This window comes from Diabrotica undecimpunctata, chromosome 1 (genome assembly GCF_040954645.1).
Source record: "Diabrotica undecimpunctata isolate CICGRU chromosome 1, icDiaUnde3, whole genome shotgun sequence".
Lineage (NCBI taxonomy): Eukaryota > Metazoa > Arthropoda > Insecta > Coleoptera > Chrysomelidae > Diabrotica > Diabrotica undecimpunctata.
Window position 1 is genome coordinate 168886951 of NC_092803.1, and position 23853 is coordinate 168910803.

The following is a 23853-nucleotide window of genomic DNA, read 5'->3' on the forward strand; positions in this document are numbered from 1 at the left end:
GCATAGATTTTTTTCCTTAAAATACTTCTAAACTGTGTAGTCCAAAGGATTAAAATAGTATGATAGAGGAAGCCGATGAATCGAAACTTCTATACCTCTACCAATCCATCTCTGAATTTACCTCTGTAGCATGTATTTTTTTTCCTTAAAATACTTCCAAAATGTGTAGTCCAAAGGATTAAAATCGTATGATAGAGGAAGCCGATGAATCGGAACTTCTATACCTCTACCAATCCATCGATTCAGAAAATGATTATTCAACCAATTACGACACTATCAAAGCGCGATGGATCTCCATCGAGCATAAAAAATAAAGATCTTCCCGAATAAGCGATTGTTTAAAATCAGGGTACATATCACCATTTAAATTTCCAGGTAGAATATGATAACTTGTAACTGGTTACCTAAAGTTGCTGCTCAAACATTAACTTTAAATGAGTGTTGGGAATGAGAACAAATGCTGAGGTCAAGCAGATGTATAGAGCCAGCGATATAGTCCAAGAGATTAAATCCCAACGTATTAGATGGGCTGACCATGTCCATAGACTCCCTAATAACCGCCTTGCCAAATTAATATGGGAGGAAGCTCCCACAGGAAGAAGACCCTTAGGACGTCCACGAATGCGATGGAGAGACAATATATGGTCAGATCTAAGAACAATGGGGCTGCCCACTGACCCAACTATTATGGACGACCGTTCAAGATGGAAGTAAGTTGTACAGTCAGCCAAAACCCACCCCGGGTTGTAGTGCTACGAGAAGAAGAAGAAGAAGAAGAAGAAGAGCGTTGATAATGTGATACCGTTTTGACTCGTGGATTCTCATCACACCAGTAGTGTAAATTATGGGAGTTAAACATACCTTGTCGCGCAAAGGTGGCCTCGTCTATGAAAATACTACTACTACTAAGGATTTCCACAGTTTTCACTGTCTTCCTTCACTCAACCGTTTTCTCCAATTTTCCCTGTCATTCCAGTCTCCATCTCGCAGGGTTCTTTTCTCCATAACCTCGTCGATTTCATCTCTGAATGACCTTCGGGGTCTTCCTCTCTTTCTTCTTCCAATCGGGCTCCATTCTGTGATTTTGTTTATCCAGCGTCCTCTGTCCGCTCTTCTGACGTGGCCGTACCAGGATAGTCTCTTCTCCTCTATATAGTCGATTATATCTGATTGCACTCCCATTCTCCGCTTAATCTCTGCGTTTTCAATTCTGTCTCTTTTTGTAAGTCTACAGCTTCTCCTCAGGAACTCCATTTCTACTGCTCTTATTCTACCTCTACTTCTCTTGTTTATTGTCCAGTTTTCGGACCCATATGTCAGGATACTTCTTGTCAGGGTGTTATATATTCTCTTTTTTGTCTTTATCGTAATGTTCTTATCCCACAACACTGAGTTTAGTTGTCTTATACAGTTTCTTGTTTGTCTCAGTCTGTTGTTTATATCTTCTTCTGTTGTTCCCTGGTTCGATATTATGGTTCCTAAATACTTGAATTTATCTGTTCCATTTATTTGTCTTCCCTCGTCTATCTCTAGGTTTCTCATATCCTTGTTTTCTGTTGTTAGGTATTCGGTTTTCTCTAAGTTTATTTCCATTCCGTTGTTTTTATATTCTTCTTCTAGTTTTCTGAGCATAAAGCTGAGATCTTCTTCATCTTGTGCGATGACTACTTGATCGTCGGCAAAACTTAAGGTGTATAGGTATTCGTCTCTTACTGGTATGCCCATTCCTTCGCACTTTCTCCTCCATGGTTTGAGTGTCTTTTCCAAGAATATTTTAAACAGAGTAGGGGACGTAGCACAGCCTTCTAGAAGTCCTTTTGTCGTCTTAAATGGATTGTAGGCTTTATTTCCACATTTAATAGCTACTTTGTTTTCTTTGTATAGTGCTTTAACTGCTTTTATTAGTGTTTGTCGGATTCCGAGATCATTCATTGCTTCCCATAATTTGACTCTAGGTATTGAGTCATATGCTTTCTTTAGATCAACAAAGGCCAGATGGACCGGTCTACCTTTTGCCATTTTCTTCTCTATCAGTTGTTCTAATGTGTACGTATGATCTAGGCATGATTTTCCTACTGTGAACCCTGCTTGGTCTTCTCCAATTTTTCCTATTATTTCAGTTTCTAGTTTTTATGAAAATAATGCAGTTTAAAAAAATTAAATATTTCGTTAATAGTCTTTCATCCTTCTGTGTTAGAGTCCATGTTTCAGCCCCGTATGTGAGGACCGGCCTCAGCAGTGTTTTGTACGAACAATAAACGTAAGTCACTTAATTCTCTGATAAGAAAGAGTAGAATGGGTAGCCGCATTCCTTAAGCGCAAAACAAAACAACCGTTGGACAATGACCTTGCCACTCGTGACTCACACACAAGTCTGAACTTTATACACAATAACACATTTGTCATCAACTATTGAACGTTAAAACGTTATCGCTATAAAGAGAGAAAGATATCGGTATAGAGAAAGAATTAATACATTGTTCTTATGACGAACCAACCAACGTTTACTATTTTCATCGTTATAGAGGAATTATCGTTATATGGGGAATCGTTATAGAGAGAGACTACGTATGTGTTATATAGCTCATTTTGCCACAAAAACAATAGGGAGTATTTGATAAGCCGATTCCATGCATGTAAAATAGCGTAAGAGCATGATTTACGACCAGCCGATTAATGGGCTTTATAAAATGTCGATTAGATCCTGTGTAAAACCATCTTCTTGAGGGTATCCTAGGGTTACATTAAGCCAGTCTTATATTCTCTGTAATGTGAATACCAATTATTTTTAAGTTTTTGGCTACTATATTGTTGACTTATCGTCATAACAATTAATAAAATGTCAGTTTCCTATGGCAAGCTTAGAGAAAATCGAGATATAACTACTAGAACGTTATTATTACTTTATATCAGCATCAGTTATTGTTATTACTTGGAGTTTTGATTAATAATTCTACCCTTAAAAAAGTTATGTTGAATAAATACTTGGTACGAACCTTGTAACTAGCGCCCTCTATGAGAGTCAGATATAAAAACAAATTCATTGGATGTATCAGCAAAGAATATATACGCATTTTTATATACGGAGAAAAATGGAATATAAAAAGGGCTTTAAATATAGCATGTTAAAAGTAACTAAATACGTTTTAAGACATAATACATGGATTAGGTTATATAAAATCAATTACTCTAAGTGTTAGTAAAAATATTCCATTTTACTTACTATTTGGCGGAATCGTTGAGCTGGTACTCGTTGGAACGACCAAAACATTCCTGAACTCCCGAGTCAGCCCATAACCTTTTCATTGCTGCTAAGAGTTCTTCTGAAAATGGTTCTGTATCTTCCATCCTTTGGATAACGTCGAATACCATTTTGCCGTCAATCTGAAATGAAACGGTTCAATTAAAATCTTATTGCATAGACTTAGTGCCATAATAATTATGTTTATTACTTTAACTATGTAATTTGAGGGTCATCTGACCTCGTTCTATGGCTAGTTTCAAATAATATATAGACGTAAGTATTCACCACATGTTTAACTTAACCGCCAAAATTTTACCCATTTGTTCTCATTTTTAACGTGGTAATACTTATTTTCTAAAAAGAACATTTTTGGATACTTTTAACATAACAGATATGTGGTTAACTACGCTATTAAAAAAAATGATAGGAAAGTGGAGGCTTTATACCTGGAGATAGGTGTAAGCGGAAAGAAAAAAGATAGACGCCACTGAAATGTTCTGTTGGAGAAGAATGTTATGAATTCCGTGGACCGACCACAGGACAAATAATTCAATTTTAAATGAGGCAAATGTCAACAAACGGCTATCTAGCAAAGATCCATCTTCAACAATTAAAATAATTTGGACATGTTATGTGAACCGACACAGAAAACATGGACATACTTATTTTTCAAGGAAAGGTAGATGGCTGAAGATCACGAGGAAGATCTCCAAGATGAATCGATCCAATTGAGAGACAGAGATGTTTGGAGATGGACAATACACAATATATGACCACTACACTCCCTCCGGGGGGTCAGGATTAAGAGAGAGAGAGAGAGAGAGAGAGAGAGAGAGAGAGAGAGAGAGAGAGAGAGAGAGAGAGAGAGAGAGAGACAGAGAGAGAGAGAGAGAGAGAGAGAGACAGAGAGAGAGAGAGCTTGCACGTGCAAGCCAAAAGTTTATTGTTATGCAAATATTATAAACTGTTTTATAATTTGTAAATGCTCATATTGTAGTAAATAAATCTAACAGATATTATTTTATTTACTTCTTGTTAGTATGTATGATGTGAATTCTTAGTAATACTTGTTTGAATAAAAAAAAATCACGTTAAGGTAAAACCACTAAAAAAAAATAATAATCTCTTTATTTTGATATATAATCATTAGTTACCATTTATATGCACAATTTTCAATTAAAGGTGACTAATCTACAAATTGAACTAAACGGTAGTGGCAACCATGTAAAATGTCAGCAGTAAATTCTTACCGGGGTCATTTTTATTGTGTATGCTTCGCCCATGTAAATAAGTGAAAAAGTAAGAAAATTTGCCCCCGTAACAATATAAATTGGTGCGATTCAGGAGTGTATAGTGAGACAAGTGCATTGAATAGTTTGAAACATGGGTAAACTTATCAATATTTTGCTGGTCTATATATATTTACGTTCTTAGAAAGAATGAGAATGAGAGAAATATGATATTTTAGTTTATTCAATCAACATTTCTTATGTACATAGGCGTAGTGTGTTCTATTTCTTGGGAATATATTTATTAAATAAACTTTATTATTAACTTTAAAATAGTTTTGAGGTAAGTAAAGTAAATTTGAGGCAAGTTTATTCTTTATATAGTATTAACCCATTATATAAATTATAAATATAAATCTATGTCAGCTCATGCTTTCTCTTACAATGTGCACTTCTTTATCCTCATTTTTTTTTAATCTATGTTATTTATTTCAAAATCGTGACGGTTATTCTGCGATGCATAAATATTTGTAAAATATAGAATGCTCTCAATTACTTTTTTTATCAAAAAAGAGGGAAAAAACTTCAATATATGACTTGCTTCCATGGTTGGCTTTTATATTGTCTAAATATCAATCAGACTGATGTTGAATTACTACTGAGCACGAAGGAGTATCTGTTGTTACAACTTTAGACAAATTTGGATTTACTATTTTTGCTTATTTTTTTCTTTGGACGTTTTATCTGTGGTTCAGAGGAATATCATAATCAGAATCGTCAGAATTCCCAATCACTTGTATTTCATATGTACCTGCAATATCCGATTTTATTGATTTTTCACAAATAATATTATCATCAATGTCTTCTACATCAGAAACTTTCTAATCTAATCTCGGCGGCAAATACGCCACATTAAGTGAGTCAGCCTTTTCACAATCTGAGTCTTCTTCTAACAAAGCTATTAACTCTTTAGTAGTTAGTGCCATCTTCATTTCATATTTCGAGAATTTTCGATTTTCGAGAATACTATATACACGCATTCACATGATAATAGTTTAGTTTACTTCATTTTAATTTATATGAACTTCATAATATATTTTTATATTTATATACACACAAGGAAACTTTCAAATTAAGTTAAAAAAAAAACAAATATAACGTTTACAGCACACAGCAATTCTATAAATAGAGAATGATGTGTAATGACGAGATCATATGTTAAAATTTCAGATTGTTTAGTCTAATGAAAAAATAAGTATTTTCCAAAGTTTTCTGTTTTTTGAAGTTCTGTATTAGGTAGGCTCTCTAATAAGAATAAAATTTTACTTTAATTTGTTAGACAACTATAAGATACCTGTCAAAAGACACATGATAATTTAATAATTATATCGGTCTTAGATTTAATTTTTACGTACTTACTTATGTGTTTAAATAAATAATTAAAATTTTTTTTGGTACGCTTCTGCAAAATTGATAATTGAAATATGATTTCGTTGAAAAGTTATCGTTAAGCACTTTGTTAAGTGCGATGTTGCCAAGTAATCACCTTCAATTAAAAATTGTTTTAGTTTATAATCAAAGAAATATACTTTGTTAAAATATAATTGTATAAACCACTTACAATGATCTTCACCTAAAATTCTTGAAAAACTTGGTATTGTAACTCGACCTAAATCAAGACCAGTAATTTTAACAACAATGTGGTACGTGGAAGTAAAAAGCTGAGAAAAAGTTATAAAATATGGATTAAGAAAACTACAAAAAATATTAAAACTGACGAAGTGAAAAAATAAAATGTGGAAATTATAAATCGTTCTCCTCTAACCTAAGCAAAAGTTAGTTACAATGTTTTTCATATCAGGTGTCTTTTTTGTGTTTAGATTTGAAGTGTCAAGTTCCTCTCAATCTGATTCCTCTTTTCAATAGTAGTATTATAGTATATCTGAATTCTTCAGAGTCTGTATCAATGTACTCATGAATGCGAATGCAGTTTTTCAACGAAGAGGGATATAAATTATGAACAAAAATGTGGTTTTAATCATATAAATAAATGCACCGACAAGAACAATAAACAGATAATATAAATAGTCATTAAGTTTTCATTAAAACGATAACGAATCGGGATTAACGATGATTTATTATTTTTAGAATGTAAAAAATACCACACATTAATTACCATAAAATTGTCAATAAAACCATTTATTGTTGAATTTATGCGTTTCAATGTCATATCTTGTGTTATTTTTCGATTATTTATTCAATCACGACGTTACGACCCAGCAACAATGTTAACAATAAACCAGGGTTAATATATGCCCTGAAAATGTACAGTTTCTTTAGACCAAGAATGGATAATTGCAAGTATCAATGATGTTACATAAGTCATCAAAATAAAATATTTTTGTCCCGGTTCTTCAATTTTGTGCTTTTACTTGTAAGTTATGTTCGTTTTTCTTTTAGGTCTTCGTCCACAAGTTACTCCTCGTCAGTCAAACATAGTTTGAGACTTGGTCTTTTTGATATTTTGCTACTTAGACCACGGAACTAACGATTTTCCCATCATACTCGTTGATACAGGTATCTAACAACTGTTTTTGATAAATTTGGTGATAACAATATGTATTAAAGGAAATATGCAAAAGATTGAACGTCATTTTTTACTTATAAACAATACATAAACAATGTAAGATCCCTATCTGATTTTAAATACTAAAGGTAAAGATCGGTAAATTATATAGAAAAGTGACAATTGAACTAAAAAGCAAGAAAAATTCCATTTTTTAAACAGTAAAATCGAGAAAATTTTAAAAAATGGCTAAATTGGGTTCTGAGGGTCGTAGAACATTGTTTTTTTTTTAAATTCGTGTAATAATGCCAACATTTCGAATAAAAAAGTTCTTTTTCTAGTGTTTATGTAGACACGACTCTGTCTGTTTTTCAACGTGCCTCCAGTAAGTTGTCATTCCATGGTTTTCGTGGTTTTCCTACTGATCGTCTTTACTACTCTATTTGTTATCATTCGGCTTGTATGTCGTTCCATTCTACTCTTCTATTTCTTACCCAGTCCTTTATGTTTTCCATCCTGCATCTATGTCGTATATCTATACTTCTAGCTCTGTTTCATAGTGTTTTACCATCAATGTTTCTTCTCTGCTGTTTCGAACATTCTTCAGATTTGTCTCCCTTTTTGAAGAGAGGTATTAAGATGCTTGATCTCCATTATTGAGGAATTCTGTTTTGTTCTATTATATTTTAGATTAGTTTTAGTAGTTGTTAGATCAGATCTGGTCCTCTGTACTTTAGGAGTTCGTTCGGTATTTTGTCTACCTGGTGATTTTAGGTTTTTTAATTTCCTTAATGCTTCCTTTACCTCTTCCTCCTCAATATTTATTTCTTCGTTTGTCGTCACCTCTGGTGTTGGTGATTCATCATCGTCACCTTTAGCAAATAGGGATCGAAACTAATCTGCCCATGTTTCCTTCTCAATTTTTTTCGTTTTTATTAATTCGTTCATCTCTTTTCGTTGTCCTCTGATCATTCTCCATATTTCTTTTTGTGTTTCGTAGAAGTCGTGTTCCATCTGTTTTGAGAAGCTCTGCCAATGTTCCCTTTTTATCTGTTTAACTGAAGTATTTGTTTCATCTTTGATTCGTTTATAGTGGCAGTATGTATGTTGTGTTTGTTTTGTTCTGTATTGTAAACAGGCTTTTTTCTTTACTTCCTCTCTTTACCATAGGGTTTTCTTTTTTGATATGTTAGTGTTTGTTACGTTCCTCTCTAAGTGATTCTCTTGCTGCATTAATTATTTTATTTTTGAGTTTTTCCCAGCCTTCCTCGATGTTATCGTTTTCTAATATCCCCAGCAATTTTTTCTGGTATTCTTTTTCTGTATAAGTATTCCGTGGATTCCGTAGTTAGTCCCTCGACTCTGATTTTTGTTTATGTTGGGGCTGCTCTCTTGGGTGTGAAGTATTTCACGATGATTCTTATTTTACATAATACCAGGCTATGGTCGCCTCCCACATCTGCTGAGTTAAGGCATGTTACGTTGATTACTTTCGATGGATGTATATCTCTGTTGGTTATAACGTAATATATCATAGATCTTTGTCCACGGGTGTTATTAAATGTATATTTGTGTTAGTCTTTGTAATCAAAAAATGTGTTGTTTATTCCAAGTTCGTTATTCGTGCAGACGTTTATCATCAGTTCTCCATTTTCGTTTTTAACATTCTCGTTATGTTTTTGCTTAATTTCGGATATTACTTGATTGCCTATTCCAGCATTAAAATCCCCCAAAAAAATTAACTTGCTATATTATGTTGATGCGTCTGAGTTGTTTTAAATGCTTATAAGCTTAAAATCACACTACTTTTTTAAACCTATTTTACAATATAATACAACATAATTTTTTTATCGTTAAATGATTTAATTTGATAAAATAAGCTTTTCAGGTTGAGTTTACTGAAAGTACAAGCTGATTATAGAGAGTTTTTAGGCCCTCTACTTTTTGAAGTACGTTAAACGTAAAACGTTATACTTGCGCATTGAGTAGGAAATAAGGGATATCGTTTTTATTTAAAATCGTTTTTGAAATGCTTTCAGAAATTAGGCTAACACAAATTAACGTTAATTGACATTTGACAAACGTAACCTATAAAACGGCAGTTCGATAACCTATTTTATTTGAAGTATTTGCCATATTGAAAGAATATATTGAAAATATATTAAGACGACGAAAACACGGAGAACTAATAGATCACAATTTGATAAGAGGCTTAATTCTTCACAATATTTTTGATCCTGTAATACCTTTTGCATCAAGACCACATTTTGTGATGGAAACATTTAAAGACAAATATGGTGAATTAAATTTTCGATTTAAGAAAAGGGATATTCCTCGACTAACTCGGTCCTTACGTATTCCAAATCATATGACATTTAGCTCATATGACTTTTTTTTTCGTTTTTTTACGATTTAGATATATGGCATTTGACAATATTACAAACACGTAATCCCTTAATAACGTTAACCTTATCTTTACCTAAATAAGGGAATACCTTATCCGCTAATAAAGTAATCCGTTATTTTTCTGTTAATGCGCATGAGCAGAATAACGTATAACGTTTAAAGTTACTGAAATAAGGGGCTTAAAAACTCTCTTATAGCTGCAGATGTCAAACGTAAAATAAAAAATTTCGGTTTAACAGTGTTGACATTTTTTCATAATGTAGATGCTGTATGCTTCAAATATAAAAAGATAACGCTTTAGAAAAGTACATTTTTTTATATTATGTTATGGATTCTGCAACTTTTGATTTATATAAAACAAGAATGAGTAAAAATTTGTTTGTTTGGAGGTTAATTGCAGTTAAATATTAGAAATTTTTTTTGGTAATTACTCTTTGATATATTATAGAATAGATTTGGCAATCGTTAAATCAGCAGTTGCCAGATTGCAACAGATCTTTGCAATTAATCTCGAGAGAGACAAATATTTACTCGTTATTGTTTCATATAAATTAAACTAATCGATATGTACTTTGTAAAAGCTTTCTCTCTTTATATTTGAAACATACAACAGACGCATTCTAAAAACATCCCAAGACTGCCAAACCGAAATATTTTAATTCTTGGTTGACATTTGCGGCTATATTCAGCTTGTACTTTTGGTAAACTCAACCGCTTTTCACTTCAATTTGGTGCCATCAGAATTCAGGTAAACCTAATAGTTTACGCATAATAACGTTGTAGATACAAGCTTTTAAAATAACTGTTAAGTGAGACTCCTTAAAATTTTTATATCTGAATACATGTGATATTGCCCCTCTTATCACGCGAAATTAAAGTTTTTTTGTGCATTTTTAGTGCTTACATGAATAAAAAATTAGGTCCAAGAAACGGAGCAAAAGGCATTACATGTTCGACAATAATGTTGTCTAAGTAATAATGGGCATTCATAGACCTCGTACGTATGGGGACCAACTCCGTACGAGCTTCAAAACAAATTCCCCCCCAAAACATTTAAGAGCCACCACCAAAAGGTACTTTGGGAGAGATATTGCAGCTGGCAAACTTTTCTCCTCGCCTTCGCCAGAAACTCTCACGACCATCTGGAGCTTTTAGGCTTACTCTAGTCTCATAGGAGAAAAGAACTCGTTTCCAATCATCGATGGATAATTTTGATGCAATCTTGCAAAATTCAATCTCTGAACCCTGTGTTCTCTGGTAAGCAAGGGTTTTTTGGCCGGTTTCCTGTTGCTCAATTCTGCTTCATGTAAACGTCTTCTAACTGTTCGAAACGATATCGCGACATTTCGAACATCTGTTAGTTCATTTTTTAGCAAATTTCTGGTGACTCTCCTATCTCTGAGAGCACGTTGTCTCAAAAAACGATCATCAATTTGATTAGTGCAACGTTTTCGCCCTTGCTCTGATCTTCGATGGTACGACCCTGTTTCATTATATCGCCTCACCTTGCGGCTAATGCTGGAATGATGTCTTTCTAACAAACTTGCAACATATCTCATTGAATATCTTTCATCTAGGAGAGTCGAAGCTCGCACTGCCTCCTCCATTGACAAATTTCTTTGGCGGTTCATTTTTTTATTTGATTTTTATGCAAATGAACTTCCAAACATGCATGTGATGAAAAATATCACAATAAAAAGCGTGTTTTTTAGAAGCACTTTGCTTTAATCGGCTTTTTTTATGAAAAGTTTAACTCACTTTTAGTCTAAAAGGAAGTTTAATACAAATTATTGTTAAAACAAGACTATTATTAGCTTCAAACAAGGTCCATAGGCAACTTGTCGTACAGCAAATTATCAATAAATAAAGATTATTGAGAAAAATATGAGTGGTGCGTTAATTTTGTCCAGGAGTTTAATTAGCTTTTGGCGATATTTAATTATACTTTGGACAGGTATATGTTTCCATGCTCGTACGTACTTAGTAGTTGCGAATGGCGATTCTATGATGTGTGCAAGTTACAGAACAACTATTTCAGAGTACCATGTGGTACGTTTGACACCATTCCTATGATCCAATTTTGTTCTATGATCCAAGTTTTTAATAATTTTCAAAAAATCGACTTTTAAAACTATTTTTGCAATAATTAAGCAACAAGTTACCAAAAACAATTTCCTCTTTTGGTTTGGTGTTACAAATGAGAAACATTCGCCGTCTTGAACTAATTGCATTTCCCGAGCAATTTTTTGAACGCTACTTTTGAAACTAACACCTGTTGGCATTACCACACGCTCCTGCACTTTTTTCAAATCTCTACACGGTTCATTGTTTTTCGCTTCTTTTCTCATAAAATGAATTACCTTTGCTATCACTTCCCTTGTCTGAATATTCCGTTAAAATTCGATTTCAACTTCATATTTAATATATATTATACAGATTTATTACAGGTCCGTACAAAAATTTTTCACAAACTGTACCGAGTTATTCACTTCACAAATGGTAGATATTAACTGGACGGTCAGTGCGAGGTCCGGCGAACGACGAATGCGCACCATGGGCGTGGTTATTTTCACACTTTCAGCTATGTTTGGTGGGTTGTATATTTGGCGTTTTTGGTAAGGATTCTTCATTTTTTTTTAACATTTTCGCAAGTATACACCCACGTATTCTCTTTTATGTGTTATATTTCCACCAGTTCTTTCATTTCGTTTCTTTGTTGTCTTATGAAGCGCCATACTAGGTTCTGTTGCCCGTAAACATCTTTCCCAGTAGTCTCTTTTTGTATTCGTTACCAATCGATGAGTTTAAATTCTTATTCTTTTATATTCTTAGATTCGGATTCTGATTTATATTTTAGGAACGCTTTTTCTTCTTCTTCTTTAAGTGCCGTCTCCATCAATGGAGGTTAGCGGTTATGGTGGCAAACGTTTGTCTATCTTCAGCTGTTCTTAAGAGTTCCTCAAATCCAAGTCCTGTCCAGTTTCTGATATTACGTAACCAGGACAATTTTTTTCTTCCAATTCCTCGCTTTCCTTCTATTTTGCCTTTTATTATCAACTGAGGGATGTAGTATTTCTCGTTGCGCAACAAATGCCCTAAATAACTGGTTTTTCTTCTTTTGACTGTTCTCAATAGTTCTTTTTCTAAATTGAGTCTCGCTAGTACTTCTTCATTTGTTTTTCGTGCTGTCCAAGGAATTTTTAAAATTCTACGGTACACCCACATTTCAAATGCCTCGATTCTATTCAGGCTCTTTATTTTTAAAGTCCATGTTTCGACTCCGTAGAGAAGAACAGACCAGATAAAACATTTTACAAGTTTTAATATCAATTTAATATTTATATGTGTATCGCAGAATAGAACGCGCATCTTAAAGAAACTATCCCTAGCTTGAGCAATTCTCGCTTTAATTTCTTGTTCTGGGTCCAGCTTGCAATTAATCCAACAGCCAAGGTATTTGTATTGGTTTACCTGTTCTAAAATATTCCCATTTATTTTTATAGGTAAGGGGATATTCTGTTTTCTTTGGATCACCATTACTTTTGTTTTTTTTTCGTTGATCTTCATTCCAAACTCTCGACAAGCATCCTTAAGGTGGTCTATAACCCTCTGTAAGTTTGTGTCTGTATCAGCCAGTAGGACAGTGTCATCTGCATATCTTATGCTAGATATTGGTTCTCCATTAATTTTTATTCCTGTGGAAAGGTTTTCCAAGGCTTGCTTGAATAGTAGTTCCGAGTAAAGATTGAACAGCATAGGGGACAGTATGCATCCTTGCCTTACTCCTTTATTTATACTAATATTTCTAGATGTATGATCGTCGATCCTAATCTTGGCACTCTGCCTCCAATATAAGTTCTTAATTAGTCGGAGATCTTTGCTATCCAAGTTGATGCTCTGCAAGGAATTTAACATTTTATTATGGTTTACGCGATCAAATGCCTTTTCAAAGGCTTTTTCTTGGTTACATTTTTGTTTAATCTTGTTCCTACGTTGCTTTAATTTTCGATATTTTCCAATTCTATCTGCGACTAAAGCTTTTTTTATATAGAGGATTTTATTGAGTCGTCCCTTCAGTTTTCAATTTTTATTATTTCTTCTACCTTTGTTCGGTAAATCTTGTTTTTCTGTCTTTTATTGAATCTACTTTTACCAATTACCAAAGAGTGGTCGCTTCCAACATTGGGTGACATCAGGCTTCTCACATCCACTCTCTGTTTATGGTGTATTTTTTTGTTTGTCCTTTAGTATTTTCAAATGTGTATTTATGTTGATTATAAATAAATTATCGTTTTAATTAAGATACAAACGTATTAGATATGTTGTTATGTAGGACAATATTTTGAACACTAACACACAAGTCAAACAAGACTAAAAATATTAACAATTGATAAGAAAAAACATAAATACATAAATGGCAAGTGAGGTTCTGGTAGAAGACGAACACCTTGGTTAAATAATTGGATAACCCGATATGGCAAAATATTAATTCTTCTCTAAAGTAAATATTGCAATATTAGTCAGAAATTTTAGTTTCGAACAGAGCATATAAAAAGAACAAGTAAGACAGTTGGCAAATCTGGACGTTGTTTTCATCTGAAAGTCTCTTGCTCTTCCTTGAACAATTAGTAATAATTAATGAAACTTTACTTATATTTTGTTAAGATTCTGTGTGGAAGTTAATCTTATGCAAGTAAAATTGGATTAAATAAAACATAAATCAGGACACTTACCTCCCTCTCGTTGTTTCCGTAACTAATTCCGAGATTTGGCATTGACCGTAAAATAGCTACCAAGGATTGTATTGTATTGCTGTAGACCACCGGCCGATATTGCTTGTGGTCTTCTGGAGTAAACCCACTTTCGTGAATAATTCTGAAAACGATAAAGTCATAATTAGACAAATATTTAATAGGATTAATATGTAAAAATTTGTTTCAGAAATCTGCCGTCAATATAATACAGACTATAACATAAGCTTCTTGCTGACGACCTGGAAAAAATTGTACTACCCTACTCTTCTATTGTTCTAAAACAGCAATCACCAATATTTAATCATTTTCTACGTGAAACCAACGGCAAGTGTAACAGGGAAGCGCTAGGGATACTTTAAGACGTATTTTTTCCACATCGTTTTTTTCTTTCATTTTTATTAATTTTTTTTTCAATAAAATTACCTTCAAAATTTATTCGTGTATTACTAATGGGACACATTAATCCCAATATAAAACACTATTGGGACACAGTTGTCCCATGTCCTTCCCAAAGGATTTAAGGATATTAAAAAAATAGATCACTTTGGACACCATTATATGACTAATGATCATATTTTTTTGTCTGAAAAGTTTTGGATATCTGAGGAATATATTCAGTACTAAAAGAGTTAAATTCAAAATTACGAGCTTTTTGTGGAATTGGTATTTTGAAAATTGAGATATAATATATTCTGTATTTGTTGAGTAGGTATACGTAAAAAGTGTTTACACAAAAATTGGTTTAATGCGGTAATTACTGCTCTTCCGATAATTCTTTGCGCAGATGCAGTAGACAGATTATTCTAGTATGTACTTAGGGATATTTCATTTCAAGTTTTAATCGACAGTAATTTATAATCTGATTATCTGCGACATTTTCATTGATATCAGCTTTCGTGAAACGAATGATTGGCAAAAAGGCCAATACCAATTCAGGGAAATCGCGTGATGTTCGTCATTCTTGATGGATCATAAAATATGGATTATCTAATGTTCGCATACAAGCAACCGTTTCGTTTATAGAGGGTCACATTTCATGTAAAACAATATGTTAGCTTTGCTCGGATTTCTATGTTGCCTCGAATATTAAATTTGTTTTTTAGCAGACTGGAACAATAGTAAAACACATTTTATGTTATACAGCAAAGGACTGTGTTCAGCGTTCACTATATAAATAATAGCTATACTAAAACGTTCATCGTAAATGTTATTTCTTACCGACATTGTTTAAAAGGTCATCGTAAAAAACCTCCAGTAGTAATTGGAATCATAAATATGTAGCTACAAATAATATTCATATTTCCAGAAGTGCATTAAGGTTAGCGGTATATTTATTATTATTATTAATAGATATATGCCTATAACACGCAGATCTCCATGGCAGATCTTTGGTATATGGATATTACGCTGCTGTCAACATTTCAAAGACGAAACTAATGCGTGTTGCGTCACTTTGATAATACATATTGTTCTTTTTATTCACCTGCTCCCTAAGTTACTCCAGCCGTCAGAGACGAATGTCAATTTTAAGAACCCAAAAAGATGCAAAACAGTTAACTATTCTTACCCCCTAGCTTCAAAAACAAAAATGTTAATTAGCACTTTTTGTGTAAAATGAACCGTTATCTCAGAAACAATGCTTAAGGTACGATTCGGACAATGGCCATCGAATGGCCACCAAGGTCTCCAGATTTGACTCCGTTGTTTTGTGGGGATATTTAAAGAGAAGAAAACGTTAGGAAAGAATTTATTGCCCATCTTTCATATTGTATTATTGCTGAAGATTGTCATAATAAACCAACAGTTTTGGTTAACCCTGTAGAAATAAATATTCAAATGATTATATCGTTGCAAAGGCGATAAGGAGACCTTTCAAATGAGCTGTCGCATGATCTCGGTTTGTATTTAAAAAATCGTCGTTTACGTCATTACGCCGACACTGATGACGTAATGTCCAACACATATATAGTAGTTGATGGCGATTCAAAAATTAAAATTGACGGGTTTTAAGATTTTTTTTTAAAGTCGGCCGTTTTTGAAATAATGAATTTATTCCATACATTTGCATCATACTGTATGTACCGGTAATCATTGCTTTTTTCGTTCCATTTTTCTTATAACAACTTTCCTTTGCGTTTAGAGTGGATGAAAATGCAACAAGAAAGAAATCTTGAAACACGCGAAGTATTGATTAAGACTTGCGACCCCGTGCGCTATTAAACCTACAACTGACGTCATTACTTTTTCGAGATACACAAACAGAGTCAATGTCGACGTCATGTGTGTAGATTGCTACTTTTTACAAAAACATTGTTTTGAGATACAATATGAACGGTTTATTTAGATCAGAATGCGGATGTGTAGGAATAAATATTATTCTTCTACGTGGGAGGTTTCTATTTATTAAACACAAAGGTAAAAATCGTAGCAACTTACAATCCAGAACCCGGGAATTCATGAGTTCTATGTTTAGTTTTAAGATAACAAAAATTTCTTAAGGATTTTTTTCGGAATCTGACTATTTTAATCAGTTGTACGCGAGTCGTACCAATTAGCTTATTGAACATCTTCCATTCATTTGTAATATCTATTCATTTACTACTTGTGGTATTTACTAAATTGTTAACGTGACATAAATATCTCAGTATTATGGACTGACCTTTTTAATGTTTCTTAATTTACTTTTGTCTTTCGTACAATTACCGACCATTACTCGGAATAAGTCACAATTTTACTTTAAAATAAGTTTTTTATCGAAACATCATTTTACTTTAAAATGATGTTTCGATTTCCATTTCGGAAATCGTTCTCAAAATACAAATTATTTAATTTGTATTGTAGTTCGAACATACGGCATTCGAATTATACGATTGGTGTATTATTTTACTGCAATTCGCGATTGAACCTGAATGTAGAGGGCAGGTCGATTGCAGTGTCATGGCCGATATAAATGGTATAAACAACCAATGTTTACCATTGCTTTTGCATGTATAGTTTGGTTTAAGACGAGTTATTTTATCATTTATAAATGAAAATTAGCCTTAATGATATCTTTGAGTATTGTGGTGAAGCAAAGGGTCCATTGGTTGAAGGGGAAGCAGTTTTCAAGTGATGAATTCTTAAATTTTAACTTTAATGTTTGGAACTGGCTTGTGTATTGATGAATCCAGAATTCTATTTTGTTTATACCTGGGAACCCAGAGTATAATGTTTTGTGTAATGTTTGTCTACTACCTAGTATATGCATTATTTTATATTATGTCTTATGTTTTTAATATGTTAATTTTTATTTTATACTATTTTTTGACATGTAAGTATATTAACATAAATAAATAACTTTTTGAGTTTATTGTAAGATAGTTCATTTGATTACATGAAATCAACCTTAACTTGGAGAGTCACCTGTCAAAAAAGATTTGTCTTTAAAAGATTCCCTAATAAATCATGAGGAAAAAACCTCACGATACTATCCCAACATGGTAAGTATTTGTATTTCTGTTATTCAAGAAAATAAATTATGTATTCTCAGTATGTTATTGACTTAATGATAGTGGTATTTTCTTTTTATTGATTTCCTCAAGTTTTCCAGTTTAGCAAAGAGAAATAGAGAAATATTTTTTGTCGATCTTGAATTGTTGAATTGCATTGAGGAACAGAACAATATCGATTTAATTTAAAATACTTTAACGTAGTCATAGTATATTGCTTTATAAAGAATATTTTTTGGCAATATACTGTGACATAGTCATAATGCTGAAATTTACTAAAAAAATTTAATAATTCTATTCAAATAAACAGCTGTCTGGTTTGTTTATACCACTTATAGTAGTTTAAATTTATTCCGCCAGAGGTCAGATACTTTGTTTTCAATCGCGAATTGCCATCTAGTCGATGCGTTTCGATACCTTGAAAGACATGAAGGATAATGGTAAGAGGCTCGAATTGAATCGAGTATGTATATATCGTCGCCTCAAAGCAACAGTAGGATATGTAAAAAAAATGATTTTTGTGATATTCATGTCAAATGATTCGAAATAAACCCTTCTGTTGAGTGGAACACTAGGATAAATAAAAAGTGATATACTTTTTTCATAATATTACATATCCTTGTGTAGCTTAATTCCTTTTAGCTCAAATTTTATCTTAATTCCTTTTAGCTCAAATTTTATATTGCAACACTAAGACAACATACATATCATACCATTATATTTTGTCGTTCACCCATTTTGGTCATCAATATTAATGCAACACTAAGTTATTTTACGCACATATCCTACTGTTGCCATGTACTTATTGCTGAGTTGCGATTACGTCTTTGTTTATACTATCCAGCTTGCGGTCACAATTTTATCTTTAGTAATCTTAAACAATAGTTCTATTACATTGATGTTAAAAGGTGTATGTTAAAGAGTAAAAATGAATAATTCGGCCAATTTAAATTGTACAATTATGGGTATCTAGAAGTCAGTATTTAGTGTATTTAACGAACAAAATAACACTGATTCTGAGTTGTTATCTGGAATTTATAAAGCACGGGAAAAAGGTAAGTTAAATTCATGATAAATTCCCCTTTAAAATTTTTGGGATGATTTAATAAAATGCAATAAATTTGTAATTTTACAACTTTCAGTATCCGCTATTACCATTACTGATTTTGATGATTTTTTCATTTTATTTTGTTTATTATACACTCATGGACAAAAATATCGAATATTTTGAAATTTTCCAATTTTTTTTTGTAGTCACTATTATTTCAAAATAATTTTAGATTACTGATAATATTCATATAGTAGTCTGATCTACTCAACTAGTTTGAAATATTTTGATGTTTATTTTGACGTTTTTTCAGTGGTTAGTACATTGGTCGTACATTTTATCATAAAAATCATTCTTCACGTAAAGGAAAAATCTTATAATTCGGTTATTTTTAGTTTAATTTATTAAGTTTAATTAAATATTGTTTTGATTTAACTAAGTTAAGTATCACACCAATTCGGCACTGCGATGAAGTCCAAGTAGCACATATTGTAATTTTGTACGAGGAAGGATATGCACAAAAAGGTATCGCACGCCGTCTGAGCAGAACTTACTCTATAGTTTAGAATACTCTAAAAAGGTACCGCGAAACAGGAAATTTTGTACGAAGGCTTGGTCAAGAACGCCCAAGGTGCACAACCGCAATTGATGACCGTTTTCTGGTTCTTAATTCTACATGAAATCGTTCATTGACATCGATGCACCTTAGAAATGAGCTATTAAATGTTAGACAAGTTAATGTGAGTTCACAAACAGTTAGACGAAGATCAAAAGAAGCAAATTTAAAGCCCAGACGCCCCGCCAAAGTTCCACGTCTTCTCCAAAATCATAAAGCTCGTCGTTTGGAATTTGCAAGAATACATATTTAGTGGAATATCGACAACTGGGAAAACGTTCTTTTCACTGATGAGACCAGAATCCTATTATGGAAGCCAGATGGCCAAAACTACGTCTACAGAAGAGTTGGAGAACGATTCGCCAGATGCAGTCTCGCCCAGACCGTTAGTTTTGGAGTTGATGGCATAATTCTTTTGGACGGTATTAGTCTGGAGGTACGTACCGCACTTGTGGAAGTGATTGGATGGATGACTGGTGATTCTTACGTTTAAAACATCCTGCAAGATTATGTTTTGTCATATGTTGGTTACATTGGATATGAAAGATTCACGTTAATGCACGATAATGCTCGACCACATGCCGCTACCATAGTGAGTAATTATCTTGATGAGGTCCAAATTCGAAGATTGGATTGGCCACCATCTAGCCGGATTGAAATCCAATAGAGCACATGTGGGATCACCTAAAACGCAGCATACGTCAAAGAAATCTCGTTCCAAATATGATAGAGCAGCTTCGGCTTGCTGCACAAGATGAATGGAATGCAATTTCCCAAGGATATGTCCAAAATTTACTTGCAAGCATGCTGAGAAAGATGCAAGCAGTAATAAGAGCTAGAGGGGGGAATATTCGTTACTGATCATACACTTATTTCAGTTTAAATCAGTTGTTTAATCAATTTAAATTATCATTTAAGTTTAGAGTAAAATAACCTTATTTACCTAATATTAAACATTTATTTTTTTCACAATTTTCTCCGCATAAAAACTTGAAATTGTTCATTAAACATTGTTAAAATAAACTCTATTTTACAATAAACGACTTGCTTGACCAGAATTTATTTTGTAAAAACAAAAATTTTAAAATTCCAAAATATTCGATATTTTTGTCCATGAGTGTATTTTGGAAAATAAGTATGTTCATGTTATTATTTATGTAATAACATGTTTGAACAACAAAATTGTTTTGTTTTTGTATTGAAATGTGTAAAATTTTAAACAAAACTTTAGTGCAATATAAGTTTATATAACAGAAATTTATGGATATCGTTAAAAAACAGATTCTTTGAGGGCAACAGTAGGACAACTAACTTTTTTTCCAATTATTTTTCACTTTTTTATGAATTACTATAAATATTTATGTAAGGCCTGTAAAGTTATATACTCACACAAAATTTCATGTAAATCCATTCAAACATAAAAAAGTTATTCAAGTAATGAAGTTTCGTAAAAATTTCAATTGCGTTTTTCTCGAAACTACATTTTTTGACATATCCTACTGTCGCTTTGAGGCGACGATATATAGGGTTGGTCACTCAAAAGAATCCACCCTGAAATTTGGCAATATTCATTGGATTGTGTGAAAATGCTAAAAAAGGTCAATCAATTGTCAACCCCCTCCCTTCAACTCAACCAAGTACATCAACCCTTAAATTTTAAATAGGGAATATACCATGTCTACACATTGTTAGACAGGTATTTCATTGGAGACTTCAGCCATCCATTTAAAAGGTTTGTTAAAAGCGTTACACCTATTAAAAAATAAACGAAACGCCTATGTTGTGCTACAACAATGTGCCACACATTGTATATTCCTTATTTAAAATTTAAGGGTACGGGTACTGGAATGGAGGGGGTTGACAATTGATCGATATCTATATCGTTAAAAGATGGATCCCTTTAGAATAAAAATCGAATGTTGGCATGCCATCTTATCTGATTCAGAAAAAAAACCGGTTCAATTTAGTTCTATCGTATTATATGCAATCGTTTAGTGGTTACAATTCATAATTAATTAAGGTTAATATTACATGCCAGTCACACGTGATTCAGCGCGGCGTCCTTCATATCAGAAGAGGAGAGATGCCGCACTTTTCGGTATGGATCGCAGTGGCGCACCCAGGGGGGGTTTTGGGGGTTAACCCCCCCCCCCCTGGATCCTATTTCGACACTGTTACTCACACATTTTAAGGACTTAAAATGGAGGTAACATCATAAAAAAATTTCGGTGACCCCCCCCAGAGGCAAATTCTAGGTGCGCTACTGATGGATAGATGCGCAATTTTAAGTATCTAGGTATACCCATATTTATGTGTATTATGTATATTTCAGTTGTTGAATGGGATCCTTTATAGATTTGAAAACTTTGGCTGATATTTTATAAAAACTAAAATTCAAGTTTTAGTTTAAAAAAGTAAGAGCTTTCAATTTTGTGCAGGTAAACTTACAGTGACTAGGAGGGAAGTACGTTCGAGAGGTAACCACAAAGCCAAGAGGCGACTAGCTATGAAGATACAGAAGAGCTATGAAGTCTAGTAATAAATAAGGTTCAGTCCTGTAAGATATCAAAACGCGAAGCAGAAAGAAGATATGGAATGCCAGCACGTACATAAAAAGATAAAATCTGGAAAGCTTCGTAAAGGAGTCGTAGGTCCAGAAGGTAAGTTATGATTTTTTGTTGAAATGATTAAAATAAGGGCTGTACCTACTTACGAGTAAAAAAATAATGAATGAATGGAAAAGAAAAGTATTTTTAAAGTGTGTAAAATATTTTCATTCCTATGGTCAAATTTATAAAGTAGATGAAAAATCAAAAATTTTTCTTTAAAAGTTATAAAGAACTTTAATCTAAAAAACACTACATTAGACTGCACAAAAAAAAACATTAAAATATTTCTTTTTCATGGTACGGATGTAAGTACCAGACCATCTGGATGGAGTTGAAGCGACAGACAGATCCTTTTGTATTATGTTTTTTGTCTAATGTACTGTTTTTTAGATGTGTTTTTGAAGAACTTTCTAGGTTTTTTAACTTTTAAAGAAAAAAAATTGCATTTTTTACCAATGGGATCCCTCTTTAGTAGTGGTACTTTATAAGTTTGACCATAGCTCTGACGATGGCTTTATAAGCCGAAAGCGCTCAGCTAGAAATTAAAAATTTTACACACTTCAAAAATGCTTTTCTTTTCCATTCATTGATTTGTCATAAGTGTGTACAAAAACATATCAGTATTTTTCAAAATAATTAAATTTTTGAATTTTCTCAGATGTTCTCGAAAGAGACAACGAGATCTTTCAATCACATTAAAGATTTTTGTGCTACTCGATTTGCGTCTGATTGAACGGCTGTTTGAATTTTGGCTTTTAATTTTGTTAGAAAACTTAATATAAGGCATACTTTTTCTACACAGTCCGGCAAAGCTGAAAAACATTGGTTTCAAACTTTTATGAAAAAAAAAAAGGCCAGATCGTTCCGTACGCCTATCAAAGGAGTTGTCATTAGGAAGAGCCCAAGGAATGAATAGGTCAGAAGTAGGCAAATTCTTTGAGATAGTAACCAAAACTTTAACTGAATATAATCTAACGGAATTCAGATGATAAATAAACCATCTAAGGTGATAGCTGGAGCACCTTAACAGCAGTCGTGGAGGACCTGCTGGACCTCACTCTTCTGCACATTGTTATAAAGGGGACGCGAGCATGGGATATAATCTGCGAAGAAAACCTTAGCAATATAACGGTTAGATTAGGACATTTATGTGTTTGGTTTCATCTGCCTAATCATATTTAACTTGGATTCTTAGGACAAAAAAATAAAATTAATCCTAAAAACAATATAAATACGGTAAAAAAATCTACATTATACATTCAATTGTATAATGTAATAAATATAATTATACAATTGGTATGTCGTATACAGTTTTCTAATATTATCCAGTTTCGTATCCAATGGTTATTTTTTTTCCAATATCCAGTTTCTAATCAAGTAGGTATATTTTTTTCCAATATTTATTTATTTTCATTTATCGGACACAGTACGATCAATGAAATCAGGGTTACCGAACGGATGATGATCTCTCACCATATGGTACCCAGCTTCAGTATAAAAAACATCATTCCTTTAATTGTATATATAATTATATTCCTTAATTATACCTTTTTACGTGAACATCTCTCCACTAGAAGAATGGGGTTGAGGAAGCACATACAATCCACGCTGCAGTTATACCTGCTGCACAGACGGTTCTAAACATCACAACTGCAGAAGTGTTGGGTGTAAGAATGTAAAGTTGTAGGTGGAAATATAAAAATATTTCAATTCCACTAGAACAATATACCTCTATAGTCTCTGTATGTAGAACCTCTAAGATAGACTCTAGGCCAGTGGTCGCCAACCTCTTCAATGTGTTGAACTACTTTGTTAATTTTGGAATAAACAGAGAGCTACCCACACGGAAGCCACGTAACGCAACGTAAATGAAATAATCCACAGTTAATCTAT

General features: G+C 32.9%; 1 protein-coding gene across 3 annotated transcripts in view; it reads right to left on the bottom strand.

Moving 5' to 3' along the window:
* Positions 1-23853, bottom strand: part of Galphao (G protein alpha o subunit) — a 259119-nt gene that overhangs the window by 37226 nt on the left and 198040 nt on the right. For all 3 annotated transcript variants that reach the window (XM_072520493.1, XM_072520494.1, XM_072520491.1), the window contains 2 exons: positions 14179-14320; positions 3224-3384 (listed from right to left, as the gene is read on the bottom strand). In XM_072520493.1, the coding sequence (XP_072376594.1) occupies positions 3224-3384; positions 14179-14320 (303 nt within the window). The remainder of the gene's footprint in view (positions 1-3223; positions 3385-14178; positions 14321-23853) is intronic.